The sequence below is a fragment of the Scylla paramamosain genome, chromosome 15 (assembly GCF_035594125.1).
Source record: "Scylla paramamosain isolate STU-SP2022 chromosome 15, ASM3559412v1, whole genome shotgun sequence".
In the NCBI taxonomy this organism is placed as follows: domain Eukaryota; kingdom Metazoa; phylum Arthropoda; class Malacostraca; order Decapoda; family Portunidae; genus Scylla; species Scylla paramamosain.
In genome coordinates this window covers 15,286,049-15,310,175 of record NC_087165.1, presented here as the reverse complement: position 1 = coordinate 15,310,175, position 24,127 = coordinate 15,286,049, and the positions used below count along the sequence as shown (strand labels likewise).

Below are 24,127 nucleotides of genomic sequence, written 5' to 3'. Positions count from 1 at the left end.
TGGTCTGGCGTGGAGGGCGTGTACAGAGCGTAGGGATCATGATATAACCACCCCGAGGGACCTCCGACAGCCATCCCTCACTGCAGACTCGCGGCCACGCCCAGGAGGGATAGAGTTAAGGGAGGGGGGGGAAAAAGAGAAAAGAGAGAGAAGTGGACGTCAAGATATGTTGGCTGTTTTTCCTCCTCCTCGCTCGAGTGGCCAGGGGTGGGTAGGTCAAGGGCTTCACGTGTGAGGGAGAAAAAAAAAGCTCGCTGTTCCTCGCTACATGGGTAGAAATTTAGTGTAACAGTGTAGGTATGTAGGAAAAATATATTTGTTACGTATCCAAAGTATCCCAGTTATAATAGGTAATGGTAATTATCAAGGTAACTAATGTAGGTGTTATTAAACCAGCCATTACGTGAAGGAACTTTGCGTATCCATTAAAACCAGTACTACTTTATCCAGTTTCATATAAGAGAAGAGAGAGAGAGAGAGAGAGGGAAAAGACGTTTAATGATCACTGGTTCTTAATGTGAAGGGTGCGTAAGTCAGGGCAGGGCGAGTGTTCATGTTTGTTCCTTACTGTTGAGGGAGGGACGGGTGGTGCACTGGCTCGCTCCTGCATCACGGGGACGAGCAGGGTGGAGGGAGGGAGGGAGGGAGGGAGGAGCGATGGGTGGACGGCGAGTTTAGCAAAGCAGGGGTGCGGCAAGAATGGAGCAATGCGTTATTTGCTAATTCTTCTTTTCTTTTTTGTTTTATGATCTTAGGTTGTTGTTGTTGGTGGTGGTGGTGGTGATGGTGGTGGTGGTGGTGGTGGTGGTGGTGGTGGTGGTATTACAACTACTATTGCGTTTTTTTTTATTTTGTATTTATTTCTTGTCAAGGGCAACAAAATGCGAAAAAAAAAGATCCTGGATGCAAGCAGTCGCGAATTACCCCCGTGTAAAAGACCCCTTTAAGATTAGATAGTGGTGGTTATTACTAACAGCCTCGCAGGGATCCATACTCGTAGGTCTATGGCTGGCTGTTCTTCCTTTGTGTTCCTTTGTGGTATTTGAAGCTGCGCAGTGACAGTCTGGGATCCATTCACCTTTTGCTATCCTACATCTCAAGATTAGACAGTGGCGCTTATTACTAACAGCCTTGTGAGGGTCTATCCTCGTAGCTCCATTGCTGCTTGTTCTTCCTTTGTAGTCATTTGTGTTATTTGAAGCCGCGTGATGACAGAAAACTTGTTAGTATGTCACTGGAACCGTAAAAACACCCTTCAAAACACATGCAACTTCAGCTAGAACCTCTTGAAAGTAGTCGGGTTGCAGTGTACGGTGTTGTTCTTTCTTTGCGTTCTTTTGTGTTATTTGAAGTCGCTCGAGGACAGAAACCTTGTCAACATGTCACTGGAACTATAAAAACACCCTTCAAAACGCGAGTAACTTAAACTAGAGAGCCTTTGGAAAGTGGTCAGGATGCAGCGTACGTACAGAAGCGTTTCAGAATTTGGTCCTCAGTCTCGTATTCTTTAACGTTTTGTTCTGGGATCCATTGAGAAGTGGCGGGAAGGTTTACGTGGTTCTCGGGATTCACCTTGCGATCGCCTTAATTATTTATCCACAGGTGTCCTTATTGCGGTAGGAATTCTCTGTAGTAATTAGATTTATTAAAGAAGATTATCGTTGCGTGTTTTTTTTAAGTTTAGTTTCTATATATTTATTTGATTTATTTATTTAACCCTGTCTTTCTTTGCGTGTTCTATACATGTCAGAAGTAAAGGAAAGATTGACGTGTTTAAATGGACAGGCAAATAGGAAGGCTGACAAACAGTAGGTAGACATTGGTAGACAGATGTATAAACAGGCAGACAGAATAAGTAAACATACTCTCACATGCATACAGACAGACAGACTTACACAGAGAATAGTTAAGGGTCTCAGCAAAGCGTCTCAACAAAGGAAGCGCTGTGACTGATTAGGTTACTGCGTACTGCCTCACTGTGCGTAGCTCCCTCCAGTGTGGGCTCGGCGCGGCGCAATCCAATAAAGGTGTTACTCCCCGCTGCAGCATTACCTGGCGTTCACGTGCCGCACTCTGACCCTTGCGTGTGCGTGCGTGTGGCGTAGAGGAGTGCGCGGGGAACGGGCGGCGGGCGAGGGCGGGGAGCACACGGGCACACCCACCCACGCGGCAAGGGATATTTCAGCTCGCAGAGAACCATTGTATGTACTGCATGCACGTGACGGGGCAGTGTGGACCTGTAGGGGTGGTGGTGGTGGTGGTGGTGGTGGTAGTAGTAGTAGTAGTAGGAATAGAATAGTATTACTAGAGGTCTTGGAAGTAGTAATAGGGAGGAGGAGGGGTGTGTGTGTGACGACGACGAAGATGCACATAGATTGGTTTATCTGAAGCATCAAGTTTGCTGTAGTCACAAGCATCCTAATATGTCTGGCTGCTGTGTTCTTGTAGGATGATCAGCTGCTGTCCTGTGTGACCCTGTCACGTGCACCCCGCGAGGATGTACGTGACGTATGCTTGAAGGGTCAGGAGGTAGTACAGTAAGTGGGAAGTACAGTAAGTGGGAAAATTAAGAGTTTTTGGTTACCCGAAATGGTTTCCCAAAAATGGTCTAAGTTCATGTTAATGTAATGAGAAACTGGCACGTCGATTTAGCGAGAAAGTGACGCGTCATTCCTTCTCCCTAAATGCTCAGGTTCAGAGAACTGTTTAGTCTTCGTTTGGTAGCGAGACCGTGGCACAGTACCCTACACCCAGTAAACATCCCGGTGACTTATCACCGTACCACATCTCTCATTCACGTATGTACGTACATACATACGAGACGCGAGGCTTCCTGTTGGACTTAGAGTCGCATTAACTGTGTAGTGTGTCATGTTTGACTGGAACAAGTACAGTACATGGTATGAGGAAACGGATTTGTAATTATGATTAATCGTCAGTCTGTAAGCTTCTCTTCAGTACACCAAAAACCGATACATTTATATTCTTTGATGCCATAAAAAAAAAAAAAAAAATAGAACATTTCGGAGAATGGTTCAGCTCGGCTGCCACTTGGACGTCATCAAGATAAAGTGCCTTCCACAAAAAAAAAGCACGTCTGTCTTCCACGACTGTACGACTTCAGCTTATTACGTGGACCACCTTGCGGTTGCGTTTGAAAAAAAATAAAATAAATAAAGTTAGATGAGAACAAAATCGTATGAGTCAAAAGAGAACCCTTCCTTAAATAAATAGACTACTTGTTAACGTGAATTGCCAGCTGGCATTTTGTGTAAACCAAGTGAAGTATGGTGGTAAAGGGAAACAACTTGATTCCTCGAACCTTTTGGGTATTCTTTTCTCCGAGTCTACAGGTTGGAAGGTGTAGGAGTAGTGACAGTGTAGGTACAGGAGCTGCTACACCTCCCAGTCTGTACATCGAAGAAGGCGGCTGAAAAGTTAGAGAAATAAAGGGCAACTGCTCCATCCTGTGTTTTCCACCGTCAAAATCCACAAGATGACCTTCCTGCCCTATTCCGACACGCCAGCTGGGGATCACACACACACACACACACACACACACACACACACACACACACACACACACACACACGAGAGAGAGAGAGATAGAGGGAGGGACAAACTGACGCTCTCCGGATATCTTATGGAAAACCCGCTAGCACTCGTGAGCCGGACACTGATGCTGGTGCTGCTGGTGATGCTGCCTCGTGACGGTGACGGGGAGGGTCATGAAGAATCTCGCTCTGCACACTGCCGCGGCCCTGAACTCCTGGTAGGCAACAACAAGCCGCCTCGCCACCAAGGTTTACCCAGCAGGCCTTGAGATCCACCACTAAAGAGACGTAAAAACAATCCCTGTGTCTTTTCAAGTGGGAAGGAACATTAGTGGTGGTAGTTTTATGTATTTATTTGTTTATCTATGAAGGGTGGAATAATAATAATAAAAATAATAATAATAATAATAATAATAATAGTTTTGTTGTGTATTTATAGTTTAAGTAGACGTTAGAGGGACCTCGTGTTATTATTAAGTTGTTTTGATGGGCAGTTTTCGTGACGTGAGAGAGAGAGAGAGAGAGAGAGAGAGAGAGAGAGAGAGAGAGAGAGAGAGAGAGAGAGAGAGAGAGAGAGAGAGAGAGAGAGAGAACCCACCATCCCTTCTATTCACCATTACTACACAGAATCATTTACTAAAGCAACAAGATGGCTTTCCTCGTACTTTCCCATTCTTAATCACCTCAGACACCACAGCGCGTCCTTGTGGTGAGAATGGCGCAGCAGATTCACTACCATCATCATCACCACACACACACACACACACACACACACACACACACACACACACACACACACACACACACACACACACACACACACACACAGCTGGACTTGTTATCTGAAACACTGATTTACACACCTCCACAACTTTAAAAAGGCTGTAGTTGAAGTGACGGGGATTTTAAGGCTGTTTTTACGGTTCTAGTCACAGATCAAGGGGATATCTACATTGTGAACAGGAAAAAAAAACACTCTTGACAACCCGGCTAGTCATCTCTGTGGCCTTTGGAAGTTGTGGTGGTGAGAGCAGAGCATTTCTAAACACGTGACTTCAGATACATAACCCCGCCTCTGCTGCGATTCCCTTCCCCAGCCGCCGCCTTGGTATCAGTCTGGCCTTCTCTTGCACCACGACTCTTTTCAAAGGCCACAGAGATGATTAACCAGGTTCTCAAGAGTGTTTCTCCTGTTAATGATGTAGAAATCTTATTAATCTGTCACTAGAACCTTAAAAAACATCCTTAAAATTCCGTATGACCTCAATTAGATGCAGTCGTAGAAGTGTTTCAGAATATAGTCCTCTTTCTGAATGCGTTGAAGCGGATCAGCTGGAAGGAAGGGCCGGCGGACGGGGGACGCGGATGAGGGACTGCGCGGTGAGAGTTGACGTGAGGAAGGTCATGATGTGTGCCCATGCTGGCTTTAGTCACGACGCGCCCCGCTTGTAAAGATGGGCAAGGTATTCTAGGCCTGTCAGGGTGAAGGAAGTGAGGCTCAGCAAGTCGTGATGAAGAAATGAAGATGAAGAATGAAAGTTAATAAATTGAATCAAGATTTGATGAGTAAGGTTAAACAAGTCTGAAGAAGTGAAGACAAACAAGAAAGCCTTGACTTGGCCGGATGAACGAGTGAAGATAACCAAGTAAATCTAGACAATTCAAATTAACGATAAAGACAAGCAGATCAAAATAAACAACTCGAGTTAGAGAGTCAAGCCAAACAAATAAGGGTAAGCAAGCCAAAATAAACAATGATAGACAAGTCAAGATAAGCAAGTCACGTTAAGAGTCAGGACAAACAAGTCGGACTAAAGGACAAGTCAAACTAAACAACTGTATTCTGTATATTCCCAAGAGAAGCCACAGACACTCGGAATTACAGGTCTGGTATACGTACGGGCAGGGTCCCTCAAACGGATCTGCCAGCACGCATTTGAAGAAGAAACATCGTGACGTCACCTGCGCCAACAACCTTCTTTTCACCTTGCCCCGCTCATACAGTCAAAACAGTCCTTACATGATGCCAAATTTTTGTTCAGTTCTTTGGTAATATAGCGATAAGAGGAAAACTACAGGCACTGAAATTAAATACCCTGGATTTCCAAAAGATAAGGACATTAGAGAGATCCTGCATTCTGGTGTGTTTCTGCTGCCCTCCACGGACCAGAAGTGTGAAATTACCCCTTAATGAGATGCTAAAAGATGCTAAACACTCGCGTTGGCTTCACCAGTGCACGGAAAAGGGAAAGATTAAACTCTGATTCCGGTAATCGATTCATGCTTTGATTCGCCTCTGGGTGGGTTGCAGAGAAGCGTGTCAGCATGAGGAACGGGGAGAGTGAGGCCCGATGATCTGTAGGTTTATAGCGCGCGTCACTCTGCAGGATATGATTTACATTCTTAGCAGGTAGGTTTCTCCCACTCCACTAACATTCCGTCTACCAAACACGTTACCGAATGCTTCTTCCATGTTTAATTAGGTTAGGGTTAGGGAAAGTCATCATTACGGTGAGTTTTTATTTATTTGATGTATTTATGTATGTATGTATGTATATATGTATGTATTTATCCACTTACGCATCTATCTATCCTATCATTTATTTGTTTATTGAAGTTTACATGGAGCAATCTTCGTGAATTGCGTGTACCAGGGTGGAGTTTTCCTAGAAGCGAATGATGATGGAAGGAGGAAACGAGGGATGCGAGGCGTGGCTGAAGGAAGCAAATGATAATGAGGCTCTTGCGTCATTCTCAGGGAGCAGCACGACCTCTAAAAATCTGTTCATGCCTCTGCTCTTGACCGACTGGCGCTCTCATCACCACACACCAGCCAGCACTCAGCACTCCCCGCCGCGCCCCAGCCCTCACCGCCCCCGCCGCCGCTTCTTCATGCCAGGGTGGGAAAGGAAGTGTTTGCGTCAGTATGTATGAATTTCTAGGACAAGTGCGTGACGTTCTACCTACACACTGGAGTCATTCAGTGGCTGTTGGCTGGAGGGAATTACTTAATGCCCTCACTTTGCATATAAGAACATAACATAAGAAATAAGGGAAGCTGCAAGAAGCGACCAGGCTTACACGTGGCAGTCCCTGTATGAAATGTACCTACCTATTTCCACCTATCATCTCCATCCATATTTATCATCTAACTTTTTCCTTTCACATTTTTAAGGAGTGGAAACTGAGGAGATTATTTATTTTTGTCTTATCCTATTTAACATCCATTTCACCCCTAAAAAAAAAAAAACAGAGAAAAAAAAGTTCATTCATGACTCATAGTGACTCACCGTACTCGTCAAAAGGGGAGGGAAAAGTTAAAAGCAAGTAATAGAGCAAACAGTGCATGAAAGGGAAGCGTAACTGGCCGTAGATCCCCGTAAGCTGGGGTACTTCGCTCCCCTCCTGCAGCAGGCAAGTGGCGTGTGACGTGAGAGGGCTGTGCTGGGCTGGGCTCGAATGGGCTGGGCTGGATTGGGCCGGACTAAGTTGGACTGTATTGGGCTTGGCTGGGATGCAATGGGCTGAACTATTCTGGAATGGGACTAGTCTGGTCTGGAATGCGCTGGGATGGCCTGGGTTAGTCAAATTTAGATTTCACTGGGCTGGGCTGGGCTTGGATGGTGTAGACGGTGTGAGGATCGCATCGTTTGAGGTGGCCCATGTGTCGTGGCATTGATGCAGCGGGTAGTGTGATGGACGCAGCTGTTCCCTTCAGTATTAAGGGTGAGTGACCATCGGTACGGGGCACTGGGCCGGGGCGGGGCGGGGTCTTTAAAGAAGCAAACTGAAGAGGGTGGTAGAAGGTCGGCGGATTGAATTACGGCCAGTATACGCATACAGGGTGTGTGTGTGTGTGTGTGTGTGTGTGTGTGTGTGTGTGTGTGTGTGTGTGTGTGTAGATGCGTTAGTGTTCTTTAAAGTTCTGTTGACATTACGTAATTATTTAGTGTTTACAGGATACTACTGGGAGTGAAAAGACTTAATAAAAACGGATTACGTGAAAAGCAGCTTAGTTTAGGTTAGGTTAGATTATGCTACATAGTCCAAGTCAGCATGGCTCATCCTAACATCACTGTGACCCAGAATAACCTAACCTTACTGATTCTAAGCCCTACGCACCCACAAATAGCTTGGCGGTTGACCTCCGTGTGATGCAAGGACAGAGAAGGTTGCTGTGACCCCACGGGAGAGGATCTAGTGACCTCATGAACCGCATTCTCAAACACTTCAGCGCCTCATCATATGTAACAGACAAGTGGAAGTTATTCAGCTTTTCAGGGATGTTTTTGTGATTCTAGTGATAATTTTAACAAGGAGATTTGCACCATGAAATTAAACACATCAGAGCTCGATTAATTATATCTATGTGGCATTCAAAGGTAGTCCCACTGAGAGCCCTAAGCGCATCAAAATTTAGATCTAATTCTCTAAAAAAGGATCAGAACCCGATTAATTACCCATGTGGCCTTTAAAAATAATCCAATTGAGAACCCTAAGCGTCTCAGAAACTCAGAGCTACGGAAACCTCAAGGAAGGATGACAGAAGGACACGCCAACCACACATCTAAATAATAATAATAATAATAATAAAAGGAAGAAAAAAAATCATTGGCTTAAGGTGGGAGGAGACTGTAGCGGTGGCGAACTGCAGACTTGACTGTGAAGTGTGTATTTGGGGTGTCAGGGAGGGGCGATGGTGGCAGCTAGGCCTTTGTGGGGAGGGGCGACTGTGGGGAGCTTGTGTATGGGAGGGGTAATGTGTGGCGTGGCGTGGCTGGAGGGACATGTGGTGTGATGCAGTGTGTGGCTTGGCGTGGCGTGGTGTGACGTTGCTTGGCTTGGCGTGGCGTGGTGTGAGTTGGTGGTGCTTGCTGATTGGTTTGACCGGCGGTGGATGGAGGGGTAGGCTGATGAGTGGCTGTCACGGGAGGGGGCCAGGGGTGGGTGGTGTGCCCCTTGCTGTATATAGTCTTTAGGTCAGGTTAGGAAGCGCCGCGGGTTTAATATGAGGATGCAACACGAAATATCAGTACGGCGAGTGACCAATGCGGAGTTTCGTTTCGTATTGGTGTAGCGTGTTGCGAGAGAGAGAGAGAGAGAGAGAGAGAGAGAGAGAGAGAGAGAGAGAGAGAGAGAGAAGATATGACTTAAGTTATATATATACTTACTAAAAAAAGTTAAGATATATACTGATAGAAACTTTACTGCATTTTTTAGACGACTTTCTAACGCACTCACACTAACATACCATCCTTATCAGTGTGTGTGTGTGTGTGTGTGTGTGTGTGTGCTCGCGCATTCATAACAGGGGACGAGATGATGTGAGGTGAGGTGAGGGAGGAAGGGTGCAAGAGTGTAGTGGAGTGCAGTGGGTGGGGCTGAAGCGCGGCTATGTATGGCGAGGGAGCAAGAGTGGGTGGAAGTGAGGAAGCCGAGTCATGCTTGCCTGGTGTTGTGCTCATAGACCCTCGGGCCACGGGTGCTGGGCGTGCTGCGTCTAACAGGTGTTCGTGGCGGGTGGGGGAGGAGTGAGAGGATGAAAGGAACACTGGCATGGGGCAGCGTTACGGGAGGAGGCGGTGCAGTAGCGGCGGGCGGGCAGAGAGTTGGGTCTCCGCACACACACAGAGGCGCGGTAACGGATACCACACACAGATGGATGGACAGACAATGCCCTCACAGCTTTAAACACAGTGCCACCACCACCACCACCACTACCACCACTGCCTCCTCATCTTCTTCCTCCACAGCGGATCTTGTGTGTGTGTGTGTGTGTGTGTGTGTGTGTGTGGTGCATGGAGGTCGTGTCTCAGTATCTCACTTCCTCTCTTATTTTCTCTCCCGCAGTTCACAAATGTTTCGCCCTTCTATCTTGATTTACCTCTCGACTTTTTTTTTCTTTTTCTTCCTCTCTCCCCTTTCCTCCTCTTCCTTCCTTTCCATTCCTACCTTTCCTCCTTCACTTCTTTTTGTCCCTTTTTTTTCTACTTCACTTTCCTCCTCCTCCTCCTCCTCCTCCTCCTCCTCCTCCTCCTCCTTTGCCAAACTATGCTATAAGGAAAGCCGTATGTGCCATCAGACCTACACTTGCCAGCCCCTGTACATGTAACACACACGTAATACCTACCAATATCCACCTATTATCCCCATCCATAAATTTATCAAACCTTTTAAAACCTCAATTGACTCGACACTAACAACCTAATTACCGAATCCGCTCCTTTTTGTATCAAGCCGGAAAAAAAAGTCCTCCTAACAACTAACTACACATGCAAGGAGCTGAAGATTTGTTGGTGTTTGGTAACCTTACGTACGAGTAACCCCCGTAAGAACCCTCTCGTCATCCCCACGCGTCATGTTTACCGAGGCTCATCACTGACTCAATCATCGCCTCTGAGTGACGCCAACGCTCCCCCGGCACGCCACCTCAGCTCAGTCCACGGCAGTATTAAAAAAAAAATAAATAAAAAAAATTTTCAGTCTGCCCAGCTACGGTGAAGGAGGGACATCTTTCATAATTCTAACTCATCACAGGGATATTTACAGCTGAAGGATGTTTGGAAGAGGCGGCCCAAGGTGGTGGATAGGGCAGGGCGTGCAGGATGTGTGAGCTTAACCCTCGTGGTGTGGGCGGGGGTGTGGGAGGACGGACGTGGGATGAGGGGAGGGGGGGCGGAGATCGTGTGTCGTATATATTAATCACTGGAGAAGTTTTATTTATCCCAAGGGGCGTATTTCGTGAGGTGTGTGTGTGTGTGTGTGTGTGTGTGTGTGTGTGTGTGTGTGTGTGTGTGTGTGTGTGTGTGTGTGTGTGTGGCATGGTGAGTGGTAGGAATGGGCGGGACGGAAAAATGCTGCTGGATTCGTGGCAGGTGCAAGGGTGATGGGTGACAAGGTGGTGGTGGTGGTGGTGGTGTTGGCGGTGGGGAAGAAAAAAAAGAAAAAGAGGCTTTTCAAGTGGAATTGGGAACGGAAGAGGATGTGGGAGGGGAAAAGGAAAAGGAAGAGGAGGACGAGGAGGAGGAGGTGGTACAGTACAGGTGTATTAAGAGAGAGAGAGAGAGAGAGAGAGAGAGAGAGAGAGAGAGAGAGAGAGAGAGAGAGAGAGAGAGAGAGAGAGAGAGGAAAATGCGTTGCCAGTTGTGGTAAAAAGTAAAAAAAATAAGTAAGTGTGTGTGAAGGGTGAAGAGTGTGTCCCGTGTGGGCGTGGGCGTGGGTGTGGGCGTGGCAGTGTGGGGGCATAGAGTGTAGCACAGGGGAAAGGGGCGGGTAAGGTCGGTGTGTAGGGGGACACAGAGGAGTGAAGGGCGCTGCTTGGTACTCTGGTTGTGTTTGGCATTTAAAACTGTAAGCCAAACGTTTCTCCTTATCTTGGCTATTTTTAAGCACTAGTGGAAATTTTAAGTGTTTTCATTTGTGTTTTTATTATGATTGGTGGTGAGTTTGACAGGGATCCTGCACCAAGGGGATAAAACACCCATAAGAACCGGACTAATCGTGCTTATCCTTAAAAAAAAAAAAGAAAAAAAAAACAGTAATGAAAGTCCAGTGTTTGAAAATATGAGTCTAATGTTTCCTTCTTATGTTGATGTGAGGGATGGAGAAAGAGGGAAAGGCTGTGTGTGTGTGTATGTGTGTGTGTGTGTCACGGCGGATGTGGCGGCTCTGTCCTTACTTGACTCAACAGTTTGATGAAGGTTGGCTTTCTCTTCCTTTCCTTTCTTCCTTTGATTCTCTGCGTCGTTTTTTATTTATATATTTTTACTTTTTATTTTCCTCCATGAAAAAGCATCGCGTATTTGGTGTGTCTCTCCTGACGTGTTGTGTTCGTGCCGCGCGTCAGGCTGATCTGGAGTGTCATTCTAGAAAACAGCGAAACAAATGATGGGGATGAGTGATGAGGTGTTGGTGTGCCGGTGCCTACTCAACAGGTGTCATCAGCGGGCGGTGGGCGGGATGAGTGATTCCAAAGCAAGAGGGGGGAGAGGGACTGCGTGGCCTTCACCACAAACCCGGGGCGACAGGCGAGCCCGCGTGACGATGCGGTGGAGCTAATGATCACTGTTACGTCAGGCGCGATCGGTATTGTCTCGACGTGATGTGTTGCGTCACCCCCTTGCCGGCTGTGCTCTCTTAACCCCTTCCGCTGCCTCTCATCCATTTCCCCTCCTCCTGAAACTCCCACCGGCTCCCCTTCCGTTCCTCCTCTCCCGCATCCCACCGTTCCCCCCGCAGGTCACGGTTCAAGGGGCCTTCCGCAGCCTCATGGCCCAAGGCACAACCCTCCAGGGCCCGCCAGCCGCTTTCCCCGTCCTCGTGCCTCTGCTCTTCATCCTGTTTCAGTGTCAGGAGGGTGGGGGAAGGGTGTGCTGGGGCGGCGGATTGTGTGGCTCTGCTGTCAGGGGAGGGAGGGGACGTGTCTCGTGCCTGGCTACCTGACCCTGCCCTTGTAAGCCAAAGCCACTGCTGAGACAAGATGACGTCGTGTAGTTAATGTGACTTTCAGATTTATTTAGAATTATTCAGAATTAGTCAAACAATACTCATGTACTCAGAGTGTGTGTGTGTGTGTGTGTGTGTGTGTGTGTGTGTGTGTGTGTGTGTGTGTGTGTGTGTGTGTGTGTGTGTGTTGGGGGGGGAGGGCGTCACGTGGTGGTGGAGACGCGTGCCCGTGGTTAGCAAGGGCGTCCATCTATCCCTTATGGTGAAGAGAGAGAGAGAGAGAGAGAGAGAGAGAGAGAGAGAGAGAAATTATTTTGTACCCGTAACATACGTACCATTAATAGACCACCGTGAGAGGCATCATTTTGTAGTCACTAACTCATCATTGTTTTGAGATTGGCTGGTCTGGTTGATTGATGTAATGCGCTGGAACAAAAACGATCATTTGTCACTGAGTGTTGAGAAGTTACCAGGTCGACCTGTTCGCTTTCAACATTATTTTTTTTGTTCTAATATCACAAATCCACTACAGCATACAAGGACGCAAGACTATCATACGAAGGGTAAGAGTGATTTTATTTAGCGAGTGAAAAAAAATATATACACCAGTATTTATTAAACCGGGATGTTTGTGATGCCAAGGATTCTGTAGTGGAGACGTGCTGGGGACATAAGACGGAGGAAGAAGAGGGTGGGTCACTGTGGCGCCAGTTTGGGGGTTGGAAGGAGTGGCGTGATGGCTGCCGTGGTGGTAGTGGTGGCAGTGGTGGTGGTGGTGGTGGTGGCAGTGGTGGTGGTGCCCGTGGTGGTGGGAGCGGTGGTGGTGGTGGTGGTGTAACGGCTTCTTGAGATAGAAACACTTGTATTTATTAATTTATTGACGTATGTAGGAGTATTCACTTTTTTTTATTTAGCGAGGACAAGTCAGGGTACGGAATTAAAAGGAAGCTTAGACTTTATAAGAGGAAAATATGAATGTAGGATAGACAAGTGACGTTACCGTAAAAGAAAACCTTAAAGAGGACAAGACCAGTTCAGTTCCCGTGGCTCCTTGACTCCTTGCCTTGTGTGTGTGTGTGTGTGTGTGTGTGTGTGTGTGTGTGTGTGTGTGTGTGTGTGCATACTTGAGTCAATAAACACACGGTAAGGAAGCAGAGTCATTAGGATTAATTACTAGCATTACCTGAAAATTCTCTACGTACATAGCGATAACAAAACATTAACCAGCTGAGTGTATTTCTCCCTTGAGAGTATTCGAGACGGGGCTGAGTGAGGTAGGGTGGTAGGGGACAGGGCAGTGAGCAGGGTGTGTAGGTGAGGGAGGTTACGCAAGCTCAGGTGAGGAAGAAGGGATGAAGAAATCAAGAGTAGACCGAGTGTAGATAGCGGAGTGGATGCGGTGGGATGGAGGCGATACTGTGGCTCTTGTTACTGCCGGAGGAGGTGAGGGCAGAGGCTGAATGTAGGGTGGTGGTGATGGGAGATGATAGGGCCATATCCTGAAACACTTCACCTCACCTGCACTATTCAAAAGGCTCTAGTTGATAGTTATACGGGTTTTTAAGGGTGTTTTAGTGATTGTAGTGATAGATGAACAAAATTTATGTATTATTAACAGGATAAGCATCCTTGAAAACCTGGTTAATCGTCTATATGGCCTTTGAGAGTAGTGGTGAGGGAGCAGAGCGTTTCAGAATACGAGTAATAGTTGCGCAAGGTAGGAAGTGAGGAGGAAGGGAGACTTATTCCAAATAACGCCACTTTTATCCCCAACATATGACTCGCATGAACGTTTTTCACTCCTACAGCATCATCCATATAAGTATTATCTCTTACTTTAAGTACTTTCCACTCCAACACATGATGTACGGTTCTCCTAAACGACTCCATTGTTTTTACGTCTTCCACATAAACTTTAAACAGCCGAGGCACCATCGCACATCCTTACCACAATGTTATTCGAGCAGGGAAGCCGTTCACCCACACTGCCTCCTACACCAGCACGTGTTCCACCACCCACTCCCTTGCGTCTCCACCTAGGTATACTTTTAAACAACCAGGGCGACATTTTATAACGCAGTCGTACCTGAACAGAAACCATCCACTCACACTGCTTCACACTCCGCTGTTTACTTAAAGGTGCTGCTTCACACTGTATCACTTACTTAAAGGTGAAAATAGTAGATAAATAAATATAATAAATACTTCTTAGCTTACACAGTCTCGAAACCTAAATCAGCCTTATCAATTCTGGAAGTATTTAATAAAAATATTGTAAGAACAATAATAACAACTTTTCAATCCATCACCTGGAGCAGTGATTCACAAACCGCGCCGTGGCTATCACCAAAGGGCGGCGCCTAAGTTTCCTAGATAGGTATGTGCTCTTAAATGCTCTTGGTAGGCCTGCACCACACTGACTACAGGGCTGGTGGGCCGTCAGAATTCAAGATGTACTGCCTTTAGTGCGCTACCTAGACTACTACTGTACTTTTATTACATTCCACAACCCTTTCCTCTGCATTCTGTCAGCTGCTCTCCCAAAATCCATAAATAATCGGAACACATCACTCAGGATTTTCAGCACGGTGTTTGGTGGAGTGTGTACAACTGTGCTGCCTGTGAGGTGGTGGTGCTGAGGTGAGGTCGTGTACATGTGTGTAGCGTGACTCAGTAAGGCAGCTACGTAATGGACGTAAATTTACCTGAGGAAGGCGTTGAAGTGTTAAAGATTAATTCCCCGTTACAAGTGTGTAATTCAGTGACGTCAGACTTGCAAGTGTATGTTTTCATTTTTTTTTTTTTTTTTTTTGCTGCTTATTGTTTTCTTTAGTGATTTTTTTCCCTCTCCTTGTCGAAACTCCGCTTTGGTAACTAGTCGAATGACTTCACTCTTTGTTTGGTTGGAATATGATGTGTAAGAATCTGGTCGAACCCCAAAATCATTGTATTTTATAAATTTTTTGTACTTGTGGTCAGTAAAATAAATCTGATCTGTCTTGTGTGTGTGGGGGGGGGGGCGGCTAGGGGGCGGCTAGGGGGCTCGTCGTATAAAGAGAAAAAAAAAATAGTACATGTTGGAAAATGATTTCAGTGTCAGATCAAAGCATAATTGATTAAAAAACTAATTTCCTTTAATCATCAAACTTGCCGTCGTTAAATAGCCATTAAAGGCAGAAATGTGGCACTGATGGATATAGTTTGTGTGTGTCTGGGAAATATGTTGACCGTGACTGATGTGTCATTATGATCAGCAGCGTGAGGCGACCCGGGCACGTGCCGCTATGTTGACTTCACGGAGGTAGAACCCAACTGGAACACGCTACAAAAAACATACACTATAAGATATTGCTGCTTAATTGCTTTGCCGCACATAGTTAATGAGGCAAATAGATTAAAAAGCTTCCTCATTAATAAACTAATTAGTGTGAAATATTGATTCTGTGCCGAACATGATAGATGAATGGTGAGGATAATAAAATGACAGCATAGGGATCATGAAAGAAGGCAGGCCGGGCAGGCAGAATTATGTTGATGGATATGAGGTAAAGTATCTCACTGGTGTGGCCTGATTGGGCGGCCCGCAGACTGACCTGAGTGGAGGGGGGTTTGGAGAGCCCCATATCGTGCAGAGGATTCATAATGACTGATGATGATGATGATGACAGATTGATCTCGTCCGCTGTGTTTCTGATCTCAATATTTGTCTGTTCATATTTAGAAAATGCAATAATTGGAAGCTTGATATAGTTTTACTTGATAATAATAATTGCTGCTTCGTTTACATTTTTTTACATGCTGTGTCTTACCACAGCACGTTTTTCTCAGGCGTGGGTGTGAATGTTAGCTATTCAATATTCCTTGCCGCCGGGCATCTGCCGCTTTCAGGAGATGATGTGTATAGGGTGCAGCCTGGCCGTTCCCAGCTCACCCACGGCAAACCCCGCCCTGAAGAAAGTGTGTGTGTGTGTGTGTGTGTGTGTGTGTGTGTGTGTGTGTGTGTGTGTGTGTGTGTGTGTGTATCATATAAAAAATGCAGTATATTGCATGCTACAACTAGATGTTCCACAAGTTGAGATTCCACGTCACTTCAGGCAGGCACGTCTAGTGGGTGTTAGAGTGCCCTTGGGGCCTGTCCGTGCCGAGCACCGGCCCCTGAACCCAACACCTGCTGCTTATGTAGATTGTCTTGCAGCCGCCTTCATGAGGAAAGGAATCGAGGAATTTGGAAAGTTTTTTGCTGCGCAAGGCCGTGAGGCAGAGTGTTTGTGGGGAGACAGTTCAGCCACGAGACTTCACGGATCGAGTAAAGGACTCTGTTTGGATCAGTCGATGGGAAAGGGAGGGGCGCCACCATACCGCGTCCCGCCGATAATGGACTTTGTTGCCCCCGGGAATAATATTGATTCGACGGACGAGGAGCCGAGGGTGTGGCCGTGGCAGGCGGGACAGGGGAAGGAAAGGAAATCATCCGATGGCTTTTCGTGGAAGGGAAAATATCTGTTTCTGTGAATCATGTGGGACCAGTGTTTTGTTGTGGATCAGCGACGAGGGGCTTTCAAACAGCGATAGACGTTTTGATGCATTTAGATTGTCTGGCTTCACTTTTCTACAGGGGAAAAAAAGACTATAATATAAAGGAAGAAAAAGGTGCAATCTACGACTGTTAATGTGTTTTGGTGCAGTGTGAGGGCAGTTTCTCATACTGCTGCAGGCGAGGCTGTGTGTCTCCGCCTCGGCTGCTAAGGTCATCACGCTTGTAGCATTATTGTGTTCGTTCACTTTCATGCACCAAACTATACGCATCTCTTGTCTGTGCAACCTGATCAACACTAACAGCTATGCTTGAGCTGGGCAACCTTTGTAGTACGCCCGACGCCTTCCCAGGGCATCCCCACACTTTGTAAACAGAAAATAGATGGGCGGGACATCTCATGCATTTCACTTGTTTTGTTGCTTCTGTTGTTGTCATTATCATTATCGGTGTCTTGTAGTTCATTGTACATATTACCTTGATTTTAGAGTTTGGATTTTTCTGTGCACCATGCTCATATTCAGCACAGGTTCCGATGATATGCGTGTCTTGATGAGTTTTAGTCACAGAGTTTCATAAGCCTTGTATCGCCTTCGTGGAATCATTGTTCGGCTTAAATGTTTAGGCCATTCTTACATTAGAGTCGTGTTGTAAGCCATATGCGCCAGCTGTCTTCTCTGGAAGGCCGGATCCCCTTCCGGTCTGACGCGGATCGACCACCACCATTGTCCGGCTTTCTTATTGCTGTGTATTAGAGGACTCAGGGATGGTGGTGGTGGTGGTGGTGGTGGTGTGTGTGTGTGTGTGTGTGTGTGTGTGTGTGTGTGTGTGTGTGTGTGTGTGTGTGTGTGTGTGTGTGTGTGTGTGTGTGTGTGTGTGTGTGTGTGTAGCTGGGTAAGTAGAGCATTACCTGGTACCAGTAGTAGTAGTAGTAGTAGTAGTAGTAGTTATTGTTGTTGTTGTTGTTGTAGTAGTAGTAGTAGCAGTAGTCCTGAGTGGTCACCAACACCCTCTCTTCCTGCTCCACACACACACACACACACACACACACACACACACACACACACACACACACACACACACACACACACACACACACACACACACACACACACACACACACACACACACACACACACACACACTTAAGAGGGCGGCAGACTGGCTGTGGCGTGGCATCGACCAGGGCCTTGGTGTGGCGTGGTGGCGTGGGTGAGGGTTGGGGGGCGTGAAGGATGGGCGTGTGTGGCGGCGCCAGCTGGGATGTGGCGAGGCAGGGTCGAGGAGAGGCGATGGATGGATGGGTGGGAGATGCGGGATGGAGGCAGGCAGACAGACAGACGTGGGTGTCCTCAGGAAACACTCATTACAGCCTGGTTGATCGTGATGCACCACCACCACCACCACCACCACTACTACCACGACCAATACAGCTATCATCGTCATCACCATCATCAATATTATTGTCATCACCACTACTACTACTATTTACTATCATGTACATAGAGTCTAGCTTCTATCACCACCATTACTACTATCATCTAAATCATTACTATTATCATCAGAACCTCCACGATCACCACTACCTCTGCTGTCACCATCACCACCACCAACACAACACACTACTATGTCACAATCATCATCATCATCACCACCATAAAAAAATTACAATCATAAACACTGTCATATGTTCCACCACTATCATACACCACCACCACCACCACCACCACCTCCAAGCAGAGATAAGAGATAAGGAAGCAGTGGCAGACTCTATCAGTTACTCATACAGATAACCTCAGATGACCTGCCCTCAGTATCACTTCTTTTTTTTCTTTTCTTTTTTTTCTTCTTTTTTTTTGTCGAGAATTATTTGTTATCTAAATCAGTGATAGTGATTATTTTTCTCTTCCTCCTCCTCCTCTTCTTTTTCTTTTTCTTCTTCTTCTTCTTCTTCTTCTTCTTCTTCTTCTTCTTCTTCTTCTTCTTCTTCTTCTTCTTCTTCTTCTTCTTCTTCTTCTTCTTCTTCTTCTTCTTCTTCTTCTTCTTCTTCTTCTTCTTCTTCTTCTTCTTCTTCTTCTTCTTCTTCTTCTTCTTCTTCTTCTTCTTCTTCTTCTTCTTCTTCTTCTTCTTCTTCTTCTTCTTCTTCTTCTTCTTCTTCTTCTGTCTACGCCAAGTTTTTTCTCTCTCTTTATTCACAAACTCTGCCTCTCTCATATTTCTCGAATCTTATTTCCGTCTCTCTTATTTTCACCATTCTTTTTTTCTCGTCTATACTGTTTCTCTCTCTCTCTCTCTCTCTCTCTCTCTCTCTCTCTCTCTCTCTCTCTCTCTCTCTCTCTCTCTCTCTCTCTCTCTCTCTCTCTCTCTCTCTCTCTCATCTTATTCTTCTCGTTCCCGTCGTTTCTCATTTTTATTTTCCTCCCTCCTCCTCCTCCTCCTCCTCCTCCTCCTCCTCCTCCTCCTCCTCCTCCTCCTCCTCCTCTTTCTCTTCCTATTCATCATTATCATCATCATCATCATCATCCATAGAACTCAGCAGGCATTTCCTCCCTTCAACCCTACACTTCAGTTCTCACCGTTACAAACACACACACACGCTGCTGCCGCCGATACAGTCGTGGCCTCACATAAGTAAGTGTACCCACATTCTGAGTCACCAATACTCGTCACACCGCACCATAGACGGTATTCTCGTATACTTTCAAAAGGCTCTAGGTAATGGAAGATATACGCGCTTTTAAGGTTGTTTTTAGGGTTCTAGTGACAGGCGAACAACATTTCTACGTTATATTCACGAAAAACACTCTTGAGAACCTGGCCAAATAACTCTGTGGCCTTTGAAATATAGTCGTGATGAGAGAGCAAAGCGTTTCTGAATGCTGGACCATATCTCCCCTCGCCTCGCCGGGTCTGCTGCGACAAACACACGCATTATAGATCAGTCAAGCGGCGAGGAGGCTTCCTAAAGACTATAGTCCGTACTCTAAAACGCTTGGCTCTCTCTTCACGACTGTCTTCAGAGGCCAAAGAGGTGACTTGCCTGGTTCTCACGATTGTTTCTCCTGTTCATAACGTAGAAATTTTGTTAATCTGTCACCAGAACCGTAAAGACGTCCCTAAAAATCTGTGTAGCTTCAATTAAAACCTTTTATATGTATTGTAGGTGCGGCGCGGAAGAGTTTAAACATGCGGTTCTGTAGCCACTATTCTGCAACGCTTCGCTCTCTTATCACGACTGCTTGCAGAGGCCACAGAGATGAATTGGGTTCTCGCTAATGTTTCTTCTGTTAATAACGCAGAAATCATATAGTGTCACAAAAACCGTAAAAACATCCCTAAAAAACCGTGTAACTTCCACTGTATAGAGCCTGTTGAAAGCAGTAGGGATGCGGCGCAGAAGTGCTTCAAAATACGAGTATGGTCCTGTAAGGCAGCGACAAGCACCGCGTAGATCAGGAAGGCAGCCAGCAGACACGCCACTGATGATGAAGGCGGCATGAAGTTCTCCTCCCTCCGCCTTGGAAATGCTCGCAGCGACAGGGCTCCTCTATATAAAGGTGGAGATGGTTGAAGGCAGAGTCTTCCTCTGTAGTAGATAAGGACATGATAACAATGGCTGATCGCCCTTGCCTTAAGACGCCGTCACGCTGGTACATTTTCCGTCAGCTCCGGTTTCTGTCAACTTTTTACCTCTTTCGAGCGTCGTCTTTTTCCGTCAGCATCGTCCGTCGCAAGTGATCGTCTTCACGGAGGAGGGTAATCGCCAGCTTTTGTTGGCAAATGAAAATCCATTGTTTGTAATATAATGACATGGTAGTAAAAAAAATAATAATAATAATAATAATAATAATAACAATAATTAAATAGATTCTAATATACAGAACATTATAAAATCACTTCATTTCACCTGTCGTTACAAATAATGTGTGGATATATAACAGCAAACAGTGGCTCGCGTGACTCGATAGACGTTTACACTTCTGGAAGGCCTCCGTTTGTCTCCTCCTGCACGCTGGACACCATTTTAGCTCCTTTGGCTCGTCTTACAAAACGTGTAATAAAGTGCTGAGCAGCGACTGTTTGCCTGTGCGTCAGAGGAGCCATGTTTGTTTACTGTCGACGAAAGTGCAGACGAAGGGCTGGGCGTGTGACGGGGCGCGCTCAAGAAATTGTCGATTTTCAGAAAGTCGTCGAAAAAAAAGTTGACGGAAAATGTGCCAATGTGATGACGCCTTTACGATTAAGTATTTGACGTGAAGAATTAGTATTATGAAAAAAAAAATAAATAAATAAACGTTTTTTACTGATGAGTTACTTAAAAAAATCCACCACCACCACCATCAACAACATCAACAACAACAACAACAACAACAACAACAACAACAACAACAACAATCTCGTGAAGATCAATCAATCTTGTGAAGATCAACATAATTAACCTCTCCTTTGGATGTACGTATAGTTACGGCTCCCAGCAAACTTCCCATTGGTGCCAAAGTTAGTATTCGGCTAGCAAAATTGCAGGTGTGACGGTGATATATATATATATATATATATATATATATATATATATATATATATATATATATATATATATATATATATATATATATATATATATATATATATATATATCCTTAGCCTGAAGTCTAAGGAAATTCTGACGCCCTACATAATTCCTAGGAAAATTTCAATATGGTATTTATTTCAGGGTCAGATTCCTGTGCATCTGTTGAATTTCATTTGACTTGAATTAAAGGTTCTTGTTGCCCACCACACACACACACACACACACACACACACACACACACACACACACACACACACACACACACACACACACACACACACACACACACACACACACACACACACACACACACACACACCTCAGTTATTGTTTATTTGACAAGGCAATTTAAACACATTGAAAGCAAAAAACATTGGTTTTTAAAAATTCAATAATGTAATCATAACATTTACCAAAGCAAATGAAGATGCATTCATTTACTCTTCAAAACTTCTTGCTTCGTAAAATTGAAAAAAAAAAAAAATACAAGTAAGTAAAGTGAGTGTTTTAGGTCTCTCTCTCTCTCTCTCTCTCTCTCTCTCTCTCTCTCTCTCTCTCTCTCTCTCTCTCTCTCTCTCTCTCTCTCTCTCTCTCTCAAGATCCAATTCTTTAAAATTTCCTCCTGCTCCTCCTCCTCCTCCTCCTCCTCCTCCTCCTCCTCCTCCTCCTCCTCCTCCTCCTCCTGGGTCCACACAAGAGTACACCCCATCCCAGCTCTCCATAAATAAGGAGGGCGAGGTAGGCTTTGTATAAATAATCAAGGGAAAGTAGAACGTCAAGATATGTGAGCGACTTAACTCAGGGATTGCCACAGACAGGCAAGACGAGGCGGCCTGTGTGGAGGTATGGAAGTGAAAAAAAGGTAGACTGTCCGTATACGAGGAAAAATTCTTAAAGGGACATGACGGAATAGGAAGCAGCAGCAGACCTTTTGGACCTTACCCACCTCACCATAGATTAAAGATGAATAAAAGCAAAGCGAAGCAAATAACTCCATAGATAAGGGTGATGAAGAGCTGAGGAAGGGAAGGAACTACAATAACATATTCCATAGATAAGGATGAAGAAGAGTGGACGTCCCATGTATGAGAAAGATAAAATAAGATAAGACTCTCCATTGGTAAGAACGAGGAAGAGTTGAGGGTTTATATATGACGAAGAAGACTCGATGATACAGCTCTTCCGCTCTGGAGAGATAAGGGTGAGGAAGAATGAACGTCCTCGTATATGATGAAGATAAGATAAGGCTTTCCATAGATAAGAACAAGGAAAAGTTATGGGTTTACATGTGAGGGAGAAGACTGGATGATAAAGCTCTTCCGCTCTTCAGATATAAGGATGAGGATATAAGGATGAGTGCATGTTTCATATATGTGGAAGATAAGGCTCTCCATAGATAAGAATGGGAAAAAAGTCGAGTGTTCTTATATGAGGAAGAAGACAGTGTATAGTCCCGCCCTTCATAGTTAACCCTTTCTTTGCGATACAAAACAATTAACAGCACCAGAACGATTGCATGAATTCTTTATAAGCATCTGCAAGAAAGAAGGGGATGAAAAAGAATAAATTTTACAACTTCTACCCAGTTTAAAGGTTGGAGGTGGCTGTAGAACAAATAAAGGTAACTCATAGTGTTCAGTAATAAAGGAAAGACGTAGCAAATAGCAGTCAAAGGGTTAAGAATGAGGAAGAGGAGGAAGAGGAGGAGGAATGAGGAAGTCTATGTGTAATTCAGATTCTCATAGTTAAGGAAGAAGGAAAAGTGCACGTCCTATACATATAAGGAAGGGTAAGTAGCGCATCCGGATTGATAGAAATGAGGAAGAGTTGAAGATTTTTGTGTGAGGAAGAAGTCTTTGTATGGTACCACTTCCCATGGTTAAGAAAGGAGACAGAACAGTGCACGTCCCATATATAAGGAAGGCTAAGTAAATCCCCCCCATTAGTTAGAAATGAGGAAGAGTTGAAAGTTTATGTGTGAGGAAGAAGTCTTTGTATGGTGCCTCTTCTAATGGTTAAGGAAGATGGAGACAAAAAAGTGCACGCCCCATATAAGGAAGGTTGAGTAACGCCCCTCATAGATAGAAATAGGAAAGATTTGAGGATTTATATCTCATGAGGAAAGCTTTATAATGCCCCCTTTCATAGTTAAAGGACGAGAAAAAAATTGAGTGTTTATATTAAGACTCGAGAAGAACGATATTATAATTCAGCTCTCTTCATGGGTAATGGGGAGGAAGAACTGCTTGTTTACATGAGGAAAGAGATTGTTTGAAATAACTTTGTTCGTAGAAAGATACAAGAAAACATCGGTTACTTGTATTAATAGGGAAGAGCTACATTATTGTTCTCCTTGATAAAAATGAAAAAGTTGACTACCCAGACCTAACTTTTATTCACTGAACTTAATCTTACCTAATTAACCAAATCATACCTTACTTAACCCCACCTCACATCAATTAACCTAACAAATTTTGCCAAACTTAACGCCACCTCACCTCACCTCGCCTCACCTCACCTCACCTCACCTCACCTCACTAGATTAACCTTAGCCTAACATAATCTCACATACACTAAACAATCTACCCAGCTTAACCTAACCTTAGGACCATAACCATAACAACTAACGTTCCCCATAGATAAGGAAGGCGACAGACAGGCTGCAGACACCACCACCACTACCACCTCCACCACAGCAACCACTGCCATTCCTCTCCGTTGAGTCATTCGCCCACCCTCGCATTAAACGCTACACTTGCCCTCAACAACCCTTCAGTTATTTCACCACACAACGACACTCGCCTCGGGGCACACGCGGACCCGAGTGTCAAATGTGTGTGTGTGTGTGTGTGTGTGTGTGTGTGTGTGTGTGTGTGTGTGTGTGTGTGGTAGGGTAATGAAAAACTGACGATACAGGGTGAAAGTGGGGTATTGGAAAGATGAGAACGAGATTGGTATAAAAGTGTGAGGGGAGGTGAGGCTGTGTGAAGGGTGGAGGGGTAGGGGCAAGCTGTTTGAAGGTGG

At 45.3% G+C, this 24,127-nt stretch overlaps 1 protein-coding gene and 1 long non-coding RNA gene across 2 annotated transcripts in view; both read left to right on the top strand.

Annotated features, from left to right (window-relative positions):
- Positions 1–24,127, top strand: part of LOC135107511 (uncharacterized) — a 73,652-nt gene that overhangs the window by 10,510 nt on the left and 39,015 nt on the right. The gene's annotated exons all lie outside the window — the stretch shown is intronic.
- LOC135107508 (uncharacterized protein DDB_G0271670-like) lies at positions 788–22,798 on the top strand. Its single transcript, XM_064017459.1, has 5 exons — positions 788–9,607; positions 17,438–17,522; positions 18,437–18,696; positions 18,955–19,072; positions 21,720–22,798. Exons 1-5 carry the CDS (start codon positions 9,094–9,096, stop codon positions 21,829–21,831), a joined length of 1,089 nt encoding a protein of 362 aa, XP_063873529.1. The 5' UTR covers positions 788–9,093; the 3' UTR covers positions 21,832–22,798.

Excerpts from the sequence above, each read along its gene's own strand:
- LOC135107508 (XM_064017459.1), top strand. The coding sequence starts at position 9,094 with ATGAAAGGAACACTGGCATGGGGCAGCGTTACGGGAGGAGGCGGTGCA. Across the intron at positions 18,697-18,954 it reads TTCTTCTTCTTCTTCTTCTG|CCTCCTCCTCCTCCTCCTCC; the intron begins TCTACGCCAAGT and ends TTTATTTTCCTC. Across the intron at positions 19,073-21,719 it reads TCATCCATAGAACTCAGCAG|TTCCTCCTGCTCCTCCTCCT; the intron begins GCATTTCCTCCC and ends ATTCTTTAAAAT.